The sequence below is a fragment of the Haliotis asinina genome, chromosome 12 (assembly GCF_037392515.1).
Source record: "Haliotis asinina isolate JCU_RB_2024 chromosome 12, JCU_Hal_asi_v2, whole genome shotgun sequence".
In the NCBI taxonomy this organism is placed as follows: Eukaryota; Metazoa; Mollusca; class Gastropoda; order Lepetellida; family Haliotidae; genus Haliotis; species Haliotis asinina.
The window spans coordinates 39,235,279-39,252,562 of record NC_090291.1 but is presented as its reverse complement, the minus strand read 5'-3'; the positions used below and the strand labels follow the sequence as shown (position 1 = coordinate 39,252,562).

The following is a 17,284-nucleotide window of genomic DNA, read 5'->3' as shown; positions in this document are numbered from 1 at the left end:
CTCTATGATTTGTTGGGTTACAATACACTTTTAAATTTATGGCAAAATTTATGGCAGTTTAACAGTGATTTACAAGTCTAATTACCACATCATCTGGAATTATCAAATTTTTACTAAACTGGGAATCTTTACTGATATTTACTGCTGGCTAGGGGACAGATATCAGTCTCTTCCTGGCTAACGAGAGCATTGCCGGTAATGAGCGCACCTTGATGTCGCCTGCTGGCCATACATAGAATACATGTCCACTTATTGTTGGACTTAAACAAATCATGCAGTATTAGTTCTAATGTTGACAATGAAAGAAATCTGCCCGTGTACTCTATAACCATTATCAGCCCAATATCACCATACAAGAGATATCCCAGCTACAGGCAATGAAAATATACTGAAGGAAACAAACAAGGGAACACATGAAAGCACAAGTGCTCCTCTATTCTTTTCCAGTTTTCCGCTGCAGCTTTATATCAGACTGTTGTTGAGAATCTGAATACCTTTAAATAAAGAAACACTGCGATGAAGTGGTGTGCCCTAGTTTGTTTCCTTCAGCATATATTCTTTGATTATTTAGAGTCAAAATGAGATCTATCAATGGTATCACAATTTAACTGTTGATGAATTCTATTTGTATTTATTGATACTGATTTATTTTGTTTATCTCAAGAGGTATTTGCTTGCTGAAAAAAGAACTTTGTGGCATTATAATCAAAGGTATGTTAAAAAATTCTTGAAAAAGTCAGCAGTAATTCAAACAAATCAATGACTTTGAAAAGTTGCCAAAACAAGAGGTTTCAATTCTTTGTGAAAACTACATGTTATTGTAGTATTCTATCATTATCACAAGAAATATTCAGTCTTAAATTCTTTCTTGTTTATGAGACCATATTTTATTGACACTGCTTGGCTCAACCGAACTATTTTAAGGCAAAATTTCATGACAATATGTCGGTCTATAATTATATATATTGCGGCATATGCAGACACTTTAGCTTCTTATTATTACAATAAAAGACATCATCCCTTACGACTTGCCTGAAATCTAAAATTGAAACTTTGAGGCCAACAGCTTCCAAACAGACATCACTTGCTACATACGAAATGTAAACAATTGCACCATCCTATCTGTGTTGTGGGTGCTTGTTGAACCGGCCTCAATCACAAGTTGCATTACTGGATATTTGCAAAGTATTCCAAGGGGCATAACTCTATGTGGTTTGCTCAAAATAAGTTTGGTCAGTAGAAGGCACGAGAGTCGATTTAATGAAACGTCTCATTAATTCATTCAAACGTTTTAGTTAAATATTGTAATGTTAATACGCAATTCGTTTTCAGAATACATTATATGGTAGCTTTGCTAGGGGATGATAGTAATGATGAGAGAAATGCAATATTGATTCTTAGAGAATTGTGATAGTGTGCCTTTAACTGTGACGTCTGACATATTTTCACCTAGGAAGATGGTGACAAATAGTGATAAAGAGATGTAGGGAAACCAATGGAAATGTCAAACGTCAACTACAAACAACAATAATTATAACATACACACTTATAACTAATTAACAGATATAACAAACTGTTTTGGTCCTAGACATCTGCATATTTTCATAAACATGATTATAATGAAATAAACGTATATTAACCTGAAATTACTGGTTGGTCAGAATTGTTGTTTACTGTCCGTTTATGACAAATATGCTGATAAAGAGCTGATGGAACTATTTGGGTTGTTTTTATTCCAACCATATTCGAAATGCATATGACAAACAACAGTAACGAAAAACCCAAGTATAGATTCCATTACTAAGAAAAGCCCTGGCTTACGCATGATTTTGCGAAGGAAAGTTGGGCAAGCCCTCAATACAATGTAAATGTAAAGCTTTCAAACCTATTGGGCCTACATGGAAAAATTGGCTTGCTATGTGCAAAAAAATTAGTGGTCACATAGTGTTTGTTTTAACCCTAGTTTACTGTGCTGTCAAGTTAAAAGGATCTCACAAATCTTCAGCTTGGCAGAGCTCCAGAACAGATTTCAGCCATGTGGGTATGATACTTTTGAATCAAAGCGGGTATTTTAAATTTCAAGCGGGTATCTATAGTTCTGGATACCCACCATCTTTCTGAAAACTGGGTATTCATTTCAAATAAGTATAACAGGTGCAAGGTTTTTTTATTCAATAACATTATAAGACAAAATTCACCTAACAATGCCAAATTATTGCTAATATAGCTTTATCCATACATGCTGTAAGAAATAATATGTGTCTTACACTACATCTGTACTGACCTGTTAAATAAGATACCAAGATGGCTATTAGATGATATAACAGCCATGTCTTCACAGTTAGTTTTTTCAAAACCTTGTTCTCATCGTGCTGTTTCCCTTCCCCACCACAATAGCTAATGTTACAAGTTCATTTAAAATATCACCGACAATTGATTCTGATTGTGCAACACAGTCTTGCCTTTTAATGCATCTAGCAGTCTTCTAAAGAAGCTGTAAAGCGTAATAAATGGATATTTTCCTTTCAGCGTGTGGAAGCGTTCGATCACACTTGCTCACCATTATCCATTTTTTTACAGAAAGGAAACAGCCATTTGATTGGTTGCTATTTACAGATGGACCAATCACTGAAGGGTTGATAAACCACATTTGATATTCTATTTCTGTTATATATATATATGCATTTAGAATTATTCAAGATTTTTTCAATCGCGAATATTTAGTGATGGAAAAACTTTGAGTTCGATTAGCTTGAACTGATACGACATGCAACATGATTTTGATGTATTGGGTAAATATGCATTTTTACTTTGACATAGCAAAAACGTATATATTTAGTGTTTTTTGATACACTAGCATTTCCTGTTCTTGCGTATTTCAACTTTTCTATAGCGTATTTTACACAGATACACAGCCTATCTGTAGCTCTTAGTTTGGGTTTTTGGATTTAAAATAGTCATGTTACTTTGTGAAGAAAATAAATATTTTGTCATAAAATTAGAATTACTTTCAACAATGGCCTTTTTACATGACAAGTGGTGCCTAATATTCTGCCAGTGCATATTACTTTGACTGTGATACTTAGACTTTTCCACACAGGATCTCATATACATTATTTATTTGCTGTATATGGATACTGTTACATGAAATAAAGATCATGTGTATTTCTTGTTTTTGTTAATTTTGAAAAAATATCCAAATGTGCGGAGGATCAGTTGCTGTTGACAATGAACAATAAGTGACAATCATGACATTACATTAGGCCAAACCAATTATACTTTTCGAAAATTTATAAAAAATAAATTTTTCCCCTTGAAAAATAAAATCCTGTTTTTGTTGGCTTAAAATGTAAGCTTACAAGAATACTTTTGGATTGTTTTTTGCCCCTTATACACTTCATTAATTTCCAGAAGTAAAACATTCTAAAAATTAACCATGAATATTGTTTTGATTGCATTTTGTTTTTTGTTTTTTTACCATTCCCACCTACCTTTAGGTTTTTGAGGACAAATGTCATAAAACAAGAAATAAAATTGGCCAAAATCTAAGCATGACACAACCCATGTCTTATCTTTCAAAACAATGCACATCTTGCATATCCAGGCCTGAATAATGTCAACAAGAAATGCTGTGAATTCATTGACATTAAAGTTTTCAAACAAAATAAAAGGATGCAACTGCCTTAATGCACAATCCATTCTTAAAACTACAAAGGTTTCAACTAGACGGCCTGAGTTTAATGGCCATGACCCTTAATGAGCTCTGTTCTCAAGCAAGAGGATGATGTAACTTGCGGATTATTTGTTGTCTAAAGGAACTCTCCCCAGCAACAACATCATATAAAATTTAACTAGGTCACAGGATCCAGGGGTTTTATGAAGAAGCACTATACGGCTTTGGTCAAGCTGAATGCATATATGTGAACCTGAAATGTTTGACTGGTCTCCTAAAACCAGATGTGCCAACCTGGTGTTTATTGATGAAAATGAAATGACTGTAGATCACAGTGACCAACAATGAGAAGAGCAAGGTGTCACTTCAGATAGTGGTACTTGTTTAACAACTGACCATCTAGTACAGGGAAACTGGAAACACAGTAGTCTGTCTCACAGACCCTGAAAAACAGTATTTCCCATAATGCCTAGCCCGCCTGTAATGCTAAAGTCTAAACGAAACTAGTCTAGATTTCCTCCTTTTCAACTTAGAAGGGTTTATTTGTTACAATCAACATTAGTCTAGAAACACGACATACAAAAGATCACCCAATTAGTTACGAGTTGCTTCTATACAATTCAACATGATATTTTTTCAATATCATCAGTAAAAGAATAAAAACTGAAACAGAATCAGGGCTGATATCTACTTGTTTTCTGGGACACTGACTAAATGTCAGCCAAAATATCCTAGATATTTCTTATTTCAGTAATGGTAGTAATGGCAGGAATGAAAGCAATTTGCTAAAATAGTGAATAAGTGCTTATGACATTTGTCTCTAATAAGATAACTGCTGAAATCTCCAGTAGTTTCATAAATATACAAGGCACAACATAGCACCCAAATTCATTCCTGTGGGAATTAGTATAAAGGAAAACACCATGTTGAATACAACACTGTCACATCTGTGATCCACCCACTAACAGAGCGCCTGATCCAATGGTCAGCCCATGGAGGATGTTTGTCATTAATCTTGTGTTGTGTAATCTCGCCCCAGGGGGTACTGATGTAACCCTGTTTGTTCCTCACTGAGGGTGCTGGATTACTGTCTCCCACCCAGTGGGGGCTAGAGCCAATACAGGCTGTAATTTACAGGGGGTGAGAATAAGTGCCGCTGTGAGTCAGGGTGGACAATATAACAAATTCACTGACAGACACACACACAGTGTCAAGTCCTCCCTGTAATTGTGAAATGATCACTTGCCTTGGCTTTTTATCTAAAAGTTCTAAGGGTGTCAATAAAGGTTTGTTTTGAAGGGTTACAATAAGCCAATAGTATGAGATCGGGCAGCATTAAACTTGCTCGGGAAGAATTACACTGTTATCAAGGAGAGGATCAGCCTAATGAGAAAAATGTGACAGTTGGCTGTGATTGTCAAGTGTTATCCAGCCTCATTAGAGGCATGCTTGGAGTAAATCCAGGGTGTCATTGATGAAAAATCATAAAGCAGATCCTCACACATGACTGTCGAATAACAAACATGTTTGTTTGGAGCAAACTGTGACATTTATAACCCTACATGTTTCAAGGCATCAGGTTGTATGTTAATTTAGACGGACACATATTTCTTGTTGTTGAACTTGTAAATTTCCGAAATTTTCAAATGACTGCCGCCCGTGGCGACTGAAAACCATCTTACTAGTTGACAACACCCATATTATCCAAGCTGCGCAAGTGAATTTCATTTCACATTATCAAACACTGATGGGAAGGCTTCATTGCCAATATTGTCTGAAACACGACTGCATTATGCCGGAGTCCAGGTATTTACCACATTCAGGACAAGTACTAATTTTACTTACACATACTTATCTCACAGGAACACAATGTCCATAATAATATGGAACACACATATTCAAGCACTATAGTTTCAGGATTTTCAAGTGTGATACCTTCTGTTTTAGTAGTATTACTAGCCATAACCTCACAACACACTATATTTTGTTACAGGTTGTTTTCAAAGCTATATAAGTAATGCTAACCTCAATGGTTATCGGACTGGTAAACTGAAATTTATCATTTCTTACTGCAACATTTTTAGTAAACTACAGATTCCAATGTCTTTTGAGGTTGAGTTCTGTCTCGGACATGAACCCATGTTTAGGTTGAGTCTATCTGCAATTCAAACCAACACTGAATGGGACAAACCCCAAAATTACTTGAATCTGTACTTTATGGCAAAGCATAATCCTAAATAGATGATACATTTGGCCACTTTCTAAATGGGATTGTGTATTTATATCTTGTAGTAAGTGATAAATTGCCTCAGAATTGATACATCAATGAATCATGAGACCCGTAATGATCACACAATGTGATTCTGTTATTGTTCATATGATCCTACCTGGGGCCCAGCAGTCCTGTAAGTGAGGTTCACTGTCAGCGTTGAACCAAATCAGCTGGCGACATCCATCATAAGCCATGGAGAATTCGTCATCACCAATACCGTACCCTTCCTAAAATGGACACATGTACCTTGTACAGTTATAGACATCAGTTACATCACAGTCACTGAGTATTCTAAAGCATATGTAGTTGGGCATTTGAAATGTACTGTGACATAAATTTCATCTGTACTGTGTCAGTGTCATTTCAACAAGACTAAACAACAAGCTTTACATTTGAAAATTTGCTACTTGTGTTTTTGTTCACTTTCTGAAAATCCAAATACATGTATATCTTTAAATCATGTAGTGGATTGCAGGTATAGGTTAAGTATTTTCAGGGAACTTTAGAAAACTGAGTTTAGCCACATTCCAGGAAAATCATGGATGGGGACACAAGAAATAGGCTTCACACCAAATGGGGACCATTATACGCAAGTGGGGAATCGAACCCGAGTCTTCAGCATGACAAGTAAATACTTTAACCCTGGGCTTCCCCACTGCTTGTAACTAGGTAAGTTATTTGTTTAACAATGCAATCAATGTAATATCATATAACTTGGAACAAAAGGATCTTTATTGGTCCTAAATGATATACAAGTGTAATCACTACAAACTACAAGGAAGTGTGGTACACTAGGTGACCCAGGTTCAATTACACATATGTGAAACATACTTCTGGTGCCTCCAATTAGGATATTGCTAAAATATTGATAAAAATATGTTTAAAACCACAATGACTCACTCACCAAATACAACTGCATCATCATGAATTTGAATATTTTTCATACCAATTTAGAGTTACAGATATTATTGCAACTTTGGGCAAATACTGGCCCCTGAGGTGCCCTGGCTGAATATCTGCAGTGTGATTCCTAGGTTAGGGAGTGATTTACATGGAGCTTCTTTGTCTCACAAGCACCCATTATAAATAAGATTTTGTTCTGTAGCTCATAGCAATAATGACTTACATGATTGAGGAATTTGCTGTCTTTGGTGGCCCATCCAATCTGCATGACACCTGCTGTTACTATGGTGACCTCATAGTACCATACACCTGCATCCACTTGGAAGGTACATCTCACACTCTCGAACGATGAGGCATCACATCGGGCCTGCGTGCAGGCAATAACGTCAATACATATAACAGTTCATACATGAAGATAATAGTAGACTTAAATGTATACTTAAGAATATTTTCATACCAACATGATGTATCTAAATTCAAGTTACAAATTGAGCATAAAATACTGTCATGATGTGATGTTGGACATATGATGCATTTACAAATTGTTTTATTCAATACTTTTTTCACTTTATGGCCTGTAGCTATGTGTGCATGTGTGTTTGCCTGTGTGTGTATGTCTATGTGTTTGGGTTTGTCCTGTCTATGACTGATCTATGCTGGTTTCTTTGTGCCAACCCATGTCTTGACATGGGTAACCTGTGAAGATCAAGTCTAGAATTGATCTTCAGTAATCCATGTTTATCATAAGAAGCGACTAAAGGGATGAGATGGTCAGGTCCCCTGTTCATGTTAGTGATCACTATACTGTCTGTTCCAGACTCGATTACTTACAAACTGACGCCATATAGCTGGAATATTGCTGAGTGAGGCATTAAACAAACTTAACATGTATACCCTACCCTGACACAGCATACAGACAGCAGTTTATTGCATTTAGTTTGTGTATAACATACAGAATAACATCACAACATGTCAAATGGCAAGATGACAATGTATCATTCAGAGAAGTAACCAGTGCATGCATTGGGTAATTCTACGTAATATGCTGTTATGTGTACAAAACATTTCAAATGCTACCAACTCAAAATCTACAAAGCAATGATGATGCATTTGGCAGACATGGGCACCTTATCTGGGACTCTACATATATTTCATTAAACATGATGGTAAATCAAGCAACAATGCTTGATTCAGTTCAAAGGTGGGTCATGGTGGAGATTTTATGATCCCCTCCTATGGGCTGACAGATCAACTGAAGTGGAGTTGGGTTTATATGTAGATATACATACCAATCAGTTCACCAGGACAAAGATGGATCAAGGTGGGGATTTTATGATCCCCTCCTATGGGCTAAAATCAACTGAGGGGGAGTTGGGTTATATGTAGATATACATACCAATCAGTTCATCAGGACAAAGGTGGATCATGGTAGGGATTTTATGATCCCCTCCTATGGGCTGACAGATCAGCTGAGGGGAAGTTGGGTTTTTATGTAGATACACATATCAATCAGTTCACTAGGACAAAGGTGGATCACACTGGGGATTTAATTGTCCCTCTGTATGACTGGTTTGTCAACTGAGGGGGGAGTTGGGTTTATGTGTAGATATACATACCAATCAGTTCACCAGGACAAAGATGGATCAAGGTGGGGATTTTATGATCACCTCCTATGGGCTAAAATCAACTGAGGGGGAGTTGGGTTACATGTAGATATACATACCAATCAGTTCATCAGGACAAAGGTGGATCATGGTAGGGATTTTATGATTCCCTCCTATGGGCTGACAGATCAACTGAGGGGGAGTTGGGTTTATATGTAGATACACATATCAATCAGTTCACTAGGACAAAGGTGGATCACACTGGGGATTTAATGATCCCTCTGTATGACTGGTTTGTCAACTGAGGGAGGGAGTTGGGTTTATGTGCAGTCTAAGTAAAGTTAGTCTCAGTGTATTTCGTTACACTCCACCACTGAGTCTAACAAAACCTAGTAGAAGGGCGGATCAGGTAACCTATGAGCGACCAATGACCGTCCAGTCAAACACGAGACGGCTAAATAGATTTAGCCAATCAGACAACAGCTACTATTTAGGGATCAGAGAGACTTTCAAAATATTCAGGTCACTGACACAGATCTCTCCACAAAGAAAAATCCGCATATAACACAGTTATTTGACCTGTAGTATATACGCTTTGGGGTTTCTGTTGACATGGTTACCATTAGCTACTTTTTCCGCAAGATAACATCCTTGAATATTGCCAAACACACTATTTTCAGCGACTGTTTACTCACCGTTGTCTTGGTTGTACGTACGCTGTGTGCATCACCCTGAAGTGAGCATACCCTAAATAGCATTCGGAATCGTTCGGGTACGAATTTTTCAAGATAAAAAGTTCAAAAGGTACATGCGAATGTGCACTTTCGCGATTTGGTAAGCTGTGTTCTGATTGGTCAATCCCAAAGGTTACCTGATGTGACCTCCCATAAGGTTTTGTTAGACTCAGTAGTGGAGTGTAACGAAAAGTACTGAGGATAAGTTTACTTAGACTGGGTTTATATGTAGATACACATACCAATCGGTTCATCAGGACACAGGTGGATCACAGTGGGGATTCTATGATCCCTTCATATGACTGGCTTGTCAACTGAGGGAGGCAGTTGGGTTTACATGTAGATGCACATACCAATCAGTACATCAGGACACAGGTAGAAAACACTAGGGATTTTATGATCCCTTCGTATGACTGGCTTGTCAACTGAGAGGGGAGCTGGGTTTCATGCTGTTGCTTAAACAGTATTTCAGCTCAATCTCATCTTGTCAGATTACTGTGATATAAAAAATCCAGTCCATTCCTGTCAAAGATGTTTAATTCTGTTGCAAAATATTATCTATGGGTGTGCTGCTGATAAGCAAGCCAGTATTACACTGCAAGTTTGCAGTTATTCACATTGAACTGGTGCTGATAACTTAAGATCATGATCAAAGGATCTGAAACCGGAATTCATGACTCCTAACTCCTAGTAGAGCCAAGGCAGGCACATCTACACAGAGAAGACCTGTGAAGATTCGAGGTAGAATAGGTCCTCTGCAACCCATGCTAGCCATAAAAGGTGACTATGCTTGTCGTAAGAGGCGACAAATGGGTTTGGGTGGTCAGGCTTGCTGACTTGGTTGACACGTCATCACGGTTGACAGTTGTGCAGATCGATGCTCATGCCGTTGATCCCTGGGTTGTCTTGTCTAGGCTCAATTGTTTAGAGACATGCGCGATATAGCTGGAATATTGTTGAGCGTGGCATAAAACTTAACTCACTCACTCACTCACTCACTTTAAGAAGGTTCACACTCAAGTGCTTCATAATATATACCATCAAAAAAAAGTAGGGGATTCTGCATTTACAAGACTGATAAAATGCAAATGATGACGCCAAGGAGGAAACAGGTGATGAAGAGAAATAAAGGGAAAATGTGACAATTTATTCCATTCCTTATCATCTGTATGGACATATGTTACTTTGACTTATATGCATTAGCATTAGCTAGTGGTATGCACGCAAAATCGAATATCCCCTACTTTTTTCTAATGGTATATAAAAGTAAACACCATCCCTAAATAGCCTGGAGCCCTTTTCACAAAACTCTCGCAAGCCTAAGGTGTCGTAACTTTTCTCGTAACATCCACATTTCCTTGTTACAGTATAGGAGGCACAATGGCAACAAGAAAACTTACGAGATCTTACGCTTACAAGTGTTTGTGAAATGGAGCCCTGGTCCACAGTATTGTGAGCTTACCTCCACACCATTTGCGGAGATCTTGAGGTATTCACTGACATCATTGTTGTTGAGCATAACATTAATACCGTTCAGGTCGATGCGTTCATAGGTGAACTGCCTGCCCTGAAACATGGAACATGAAGTTGGAACATTACCTACGTTGTCACATTCAGATGGAATCCCAGAACACAACATGACACATAGATACAAAATTGTCGCAGCTTCTATTTACCATTGCCTTATTTTGAGGCAAAAACTAACTTTAAATCCCAAATCACAGCTACTTTTCATGAACCTTCAAGACTTCAATAAATAGTATCTAGAAAACACAAAACCTCCCATAACATTATGCTTGTTTGTTTTGTTGTGTAATGTGTACTCAACAATATTCTGGATATATGACAGTCTATATAAAATTGAGTTTGGGCAAGACAATCAAGTGATTGACTTCCTGTGCATCAGTCAACACAATTTTAATACCACCCCGTCCCATTAGTCACCTATTGTGACAAACATGAGATGAATGAAAACATAAAGCCATAAGGAATGCTGATAATTCCTTTAGCAAACAGACAGGAGATAAAAGAATATGGTTTTTAAGTACAGAATTTTATTGAATAGTAACTTACCTCTATTAGAACTGCCGTCCAGAACATGAAATAAGAAAGTGGAAGTCATTGAGATAGGATACATAGAGCCTGTGTGCAGTTCATAACCTAGCAATATCAATTTAATACAGTCTACAGCAGAAAATGGATACAAGGTGGGATAAGTCATGTAACTATATATAACATTCTAGCACCTCTTTCTGGCAGTAAGAAAATGGCATCCTAACGCTTCACATGAATAAACACATTTCAGCAAAACAAAACTGCAGTTGACATGGTAACCTGGATTAGAATGCAAAGAAATAGCATCAAGAAACAGAAGGTCACTTAGAATAAAGTCAACAGCAAATATGTCAACTACGACAGACCACTGGAAACAAATTGCTGTCAGTATTGACATTAACCTATTTCTAACAACACACACATATGACCTAAAGAGTTAAGGACACTTAGTTTTGGAATTTCTTTCTGAGGCAATTGGCATACAAAATTTGTTTACTCCAAATATTGTTTGCATGTTTGGCTACATTTCATGACTTACATGAGAATAAACAAACAAACAAATATATAAATAAATTATTATCTTCTTATTACAGATTCATTATAATACATGCTTGACAAAATATGACTCATATTGAATCTTCCCAATATGTGACACAAATGTTTCAATGAGACAAGTACATGCGCTTTATTCAATATGAGTGGAAGAGTTTTAGTTTTATGCCGCTTCTAGCAGTATTCCAGAAATATCAAGGCAGGGAACACCTAAAATGGGCTTCGCACATTGTATCTATGTGGGGAATCAAACATGGGCCTTCAGTTTGACGAGTGAACACTTTAACCACACAGAAATATCCAGGCAGGGAACACCTAAAATGGGCTTCACACATTGTATCTATGTGGGGAATCAAACATGGGCCTTCAGTTTGACGAGTGAACACTTTAACCACACAGAAATATCCAGGCAGGGAACACCTAAAATGGGCTTCACACATTGTATCTATGTGGGGAATCAAACATGGGCCTTCAGTTTAATGAGTGAACACTTTAACCACACAGAAATATCCAGGCAGGGAACACCTAAAATGGGCTTCACACATAGTATCTATGTGGGGAATCAAACATGGGCCTTCAGTTCAACGAGTGAACACTTTAACCACAATGTTACCCCACAACGCCTTATTCAATATAAAAGAAGTGCTGTAATACATTTCACAGATACTCACAGAATTTTATTCAAAGTATTCTGATTCATGATAAATCATTATGGTTGCTATCTCTGATATAAATATGTGTTATGATTTCTTGGAGCAAGTTCTAAAACACAGAAAACCTTACAAAACCACAAAAGCTGGACTCACATAGGTTATCGAGGCACCAAGCAGCACAAAAGCCAACTTCCCTCTTGACATAGTCAGAGTCATGCCACCATTCCTCCAAAACCAGCAGGGGATGGGGAGACAACTCTTTCAATGACTGGTTAATTGTTACCTTGTTCTCACCTGAAAATAAACAGAGGAAGATATTGATTACTTACACATAGCCGATCACGTTGAAGATGATTACAACTTCACCTATACATAAATACACCTCATAATTCGTAATAGTTTCACATATTTTCCACGTGAATGGTCACTGCGCCAACAATTTGTGTGATGAATCTTTCATACGTTCTTACTGTGACCATAATCACTTAAGTGACGGCATGATTCAATATTTAATACAGGTTTGAGTAGTATTTCACAAGCACTTTTCAAAATATTTTTATTACTTTTGGTTTCATTACTATTGTCTAGGTTATGGCCCAATAGGTATTGTTAGTGAGGGACTCTCTGATTTGACACCCTGAATGAGACCTTGCATTTCGTTTTTTACCACTTTCAGCAATACTACCACAGTATCACAGAACGGAGCAGCAGAAATGGGATTCCCCTGTTGCATCTGAAGATAGGTCCTTGGTGTGATTCGATGGGATAAACCCAAACCCACCCACGTTCATTCTATCGAGTGAACACTTTAACCATTCGGATACCCCACAGCCTATTTTGAACACAAGAGACACAAGAAATTGCCTCACACAAGCCCCTGATAAACACAACCAGTGATTACATTTTCCAAAATTTCAAACCAGAAAAAAACTTCAATCAATCAATCAATTTTTGAACAACAAAAGTCAGGTTTCTGAATACTTTACTGCATGTGTTGTAACATTTTTCTGTAACAAATTTCCGTAACACTGTGTGGCCTTACGATGGTCAGGCAGAAGTGAATTTTAAATGATGATACAACTTAATGAGTTGTGTGATCTAAAAACCACTGATCTATTAGTGCAGTAAAATCAACAGGAAGAAAGTAGCAAATGAAACAGTTTTAATAAATAATCTTTGTGGCATAACTGTCATGATGGAATACAAGACAAAATAGGCAGTAAGATCACTTTGTGGAATGTGGCCCTGATCAACTTCCTACTCTTACTTGTTTGTGCAAACTTCTCAAGAGCCACCATGGAATGCAGGACCACTACTGGAGGGTTGCAGGGATTCTGAAAATATACATTGTCATTGTAAACCAAAATTCGCCATGTTCTTTACTCTGACTGCTTGAAAAACATGATCAAATGGTATTTGATTCCCCCAAATTGCAAGACTATTCACTGTGTAACTGACAAGTATGAATATCGCGCACATTTGCATTGTTGCATCAGTGGTGACATCCTTGAAATCATATTGTGATGTAAAGTCGGAAGGATGTCACAACTGAGCAGTTCCACATGCTATCATGGGAACTAGCTGAAACAGCCATCTGATGACACTTCACTGCTGTACCTGTATTTGATGTAAATGAAAGAAGACAAAAAAACCCATGTTGGATTGTTGGTTCACTTTTGTGTTTACAATGTCCACATGCTGGCCAACTTCCGGGTGTTACAGAATATTTAAGTATGGGAATTCATTTGGAACTGACAGCGTAAACATGATGTTTAGCTCCTAACTGAACAATCGCTGGTTCCCAGTGATACTGATTCTAATAGCAATGAGGGCATTTGAAATGCGCTGAATTCCGCACCACACACCCAGACACACTCAAAGTGCTACAATCTGATCATTATTACCCCAATTAACCCAAACTGCCTGTGTCATTGTGAGGCACTAGAAGGTTAATATTCACATGACTTATCACCCTGAGTAGCCATTTTCCGCTGGGTGAATACACCACAATCTAAATAAGAAAGCTTGCATACTTCATGGGTAACAACTTCTTTACTACATTATGATGAAACATGTCGGCATAATTTCAACGGTATATGAATCCATACAAAAAGTCACATCACACCAGCACACAGTCTGCTTTCTAACCCATTCTGCAGAATGGAAGTTGGTGGCTGAGTGGGTTAGGCGGCTGACTTTGTGTGCTGGTGATTAGGTGCCTGACCCTGATGGTGCGAGTTCGGATCCTAATCCAGCAAAAGTACTAGAATCTACACTTTACTGAGAAATATATACCTAAATATAACGTTAGATTAACTGTGATTTTCAATTAAGCTGATTAAATGCATCTATGAAACAAGCCCTTCATTGTGCATAACGCTACCATAGCTGGAACTCACTAAAGAGTACAAAAGTGTGCATTTGTTTGTGTCCAGAATTCAGAACTGTGGCAAAGTTTGCAAAGACATATTCCAAATACAATCTGAATCATATGAGAATCCTCACCAACATCTGTACCCGTGAAGGTCCTGGGGTAGAATAGGGTTTCAGCAACCCATGCTTGCCATAAAAGGCGACTATGCTTGTCGTAAGAGGCGACAAATGGGATCGGGTGGTCAGACTCGCTGACTTGGTTGACACCTGTCATCGGTTCCCAATTGCACAGATCGATGCTCATGTTGTTGCTTACTGGATTGTCCAACAATCCAGACTCAATTATTTACAGACCGCCACGATATAGCTGGAATATTGCTGAGTGCAGTGTAAAACTAAACTCACTCACTCACCAACATCTGAGAATCCTCATGCAAAAATTAGTTTGCATGCATGCTTTGGACACACAGGTTCTAAACCACTTAATTTTAAAAAGTTCCCTAACACAGCAACATATATATATACAGCATAAGTATATATGCAGCATACATATATATACAATATTTCTGCATGCACTTTACAAAACCTACCATGAACACTGAGACAAGGCTTCTGTACTCACCAAATGACAGATGAGATACTGCAGAACGTCAGCTGATAACAAGGCTATACTACTGGGACCTGCAACCAAAAGAATACAGTCTGATGATACGTAGTCTCACACTTTTATCACAGGCGGAATTAAGACAATGGACTGGTATTTGTCTGTGGAACAGAGCCAGAACAGCAGCTACTTTCGTCTCACTTAGATCCATAACTGGATAAAACTATTCTGGCTAAATTATTATAAGATATTTGTATAGCGCCAGTCAGATGATATTTGTATAGCGTCAGTATATTGCTCCACTCAGCTGCTATTTTTTCCCTCAAACACTGGATGTCAATCTCAATGGCACACCATATTTTTCAATCTCTACTCCCTGGGACCATACAACTCTTGCAGCCTCTTGTGGTACGTGGAATGGGTCACAAAACTAAACTCATTCACTCACACATTTGGAACATTGCTTAAGGTAGCCATAATCTTTTAATGTAAATGGAGTAGACATCTTGCAGTAGACACCGCAAGACCTCCACATGGAGCTGCTTACCTGCCAGTTTTTCTGCTAGACAACCAAGTATAACACAGATATTGCGCTGATGTGAAGGATCCTTGTACATGCTGGCTGGCCCATCCTGTCCCAGGTTCAGATGTCTCTGGAGTTCCAGCAGGGCCTCCTGGGGGGTGACAAGGGGAATATCACTCTCATGGCAGGGGACAAGGGGAACATCGCTCTCATGGAGGGGGACAAGGGCAATATCACTCTCATGGCAGGGGACAAGGGGAACATCACTCTCATGGAGGGGGACAAGGGGAATATCACTCTCATGGCAGGGGACAAGGGGAATATCACTCTCATGGCAGGGGACAAGGGGAACATCGCTCTCATAGAGGGGGACAAGGGGAACATCGCTCTCATGGCAGGGGACAAGGGGAATATCACTCTCATGGCAGGGGACAAGGGGAATATCACTCTCATGGCAGGGGACAAGGGGAACATCGCTCTCATGGAGGGGGACAAGGGGAACATCGCTCTCATGGAGAGGGACAAGGGGAACATCACTCTCATGGAGGGGGACAAGGGGAACATCGCTCTCATGGCAGGGGACAAGGGGAATATCACTCTCATGGCAGGGGACAAGGGGAACATCGCTCTCATGGCAGGGGACAAGGGGGATATCACTCTCATGGCAGGGGACAAGGGGAACATCGCTCTCATGGAGGGGGACAAGGGCAATATCACTGTCATGGTGGAGGACAAGGGGAACATCTCACGGTGGAGGGCAATGAGGAACATCACTGTCATGGCAAAGGACAAGGGGAGCATCTCATGGTGGGGGACAAAGAGGAAAATGACTCTTTTGGTGGGGGATAAGGGGAACATCACCATCATGTTGGGGGACGGGAAGCATCACTCTCATGGTGGGGACAATTGGAACATCACTCTCATGGTGCCAACCGAAGGGAACATCACTCTCACAGTGGGGACCGAGGGGAACATCACTCTCATGGTTGGGGACATGGGGAACTTCACACTCATGGTGGGGAACATAAAGGAACATCACTCTCATGGTGCGGACCAAAGGGAACATCACCCTCACAGTGGGGACCGAGTTGAACACAACTCTCATGGTGGGGGAGGAGAGGAACATCACTCTCATGGCGGGGGACAAGTGGAACATCTCTCATGGTGGGAACTGAGGGGAATATCACTCTATGGTAGGGACTGAGGGGAACACCATTATCATAGTTGGGGACAAGGGTAACATCACTCTCATGGTGGGGACTAAGGGACCATCACTCTCATGGTAGGAACAAGGGAAAAAGTGGGGACCAAGGGGAACACCACTCGCATGGTGGTGGA

At 39.0% G+C, this 17,284-nt stretch overlaps 2 protein-coding genes across 2 annotated transcripts in view; one reads left to right on the top strand and one right to left on the bottom strand.

Moving 5' to 3' along the window:
• The window catches only part of LOC137258796 (crystal protein-like), a 179,308-nt gene that overhangs the window by 149,953 nt on the left and 12,071 nt on the right, over positions 1-17,284 (top strand). The gene's annotated exons all lie outside the window — the stretch shown is intronic.
• LOC137258232 (RING finger and SPRY domain-containing protein 1-like) overlaps positions 1-17,284 on the bottom strand; it is a 59,485-nt gene that overhangs the window by 33,955 nt on the left and 8,246 nt on the right. Inside the window, exons 4-11 of the mRNA XM_067795825.1 lie at positions 15,971-16,097; positions 15,442-15,500; positions 13,714-13,780; positions 12,600-12,740; positions 11,260-11,270; positions 10,649-10,753; positions 7,072-7,215; positions 6,061-6,172 (exon numbers count right to left, since the gene is read on the bottom strand). Of these exons, the coding sequence (XP_067651926.1) occupies positions 6,061-6,172; positions 7,072-7,215; positions 10,649-10,753; positions 11,260-11,270; positions 12,600-12,740; positions 13,714-13,780; positions 15,442-15,500; positions 15,971-16,097 (766 nt within the window). The remainder of the gene's footprint in view (positions 1-6,060; positions 6,173-7,071; positions 7,216-10,648; positions 10,754-11,259; positions 11,271-12,599; positions 12,741-13,713; positions 13,781-15,441; positions 15,501-15,970; positions 16,098-17,284) is intronic.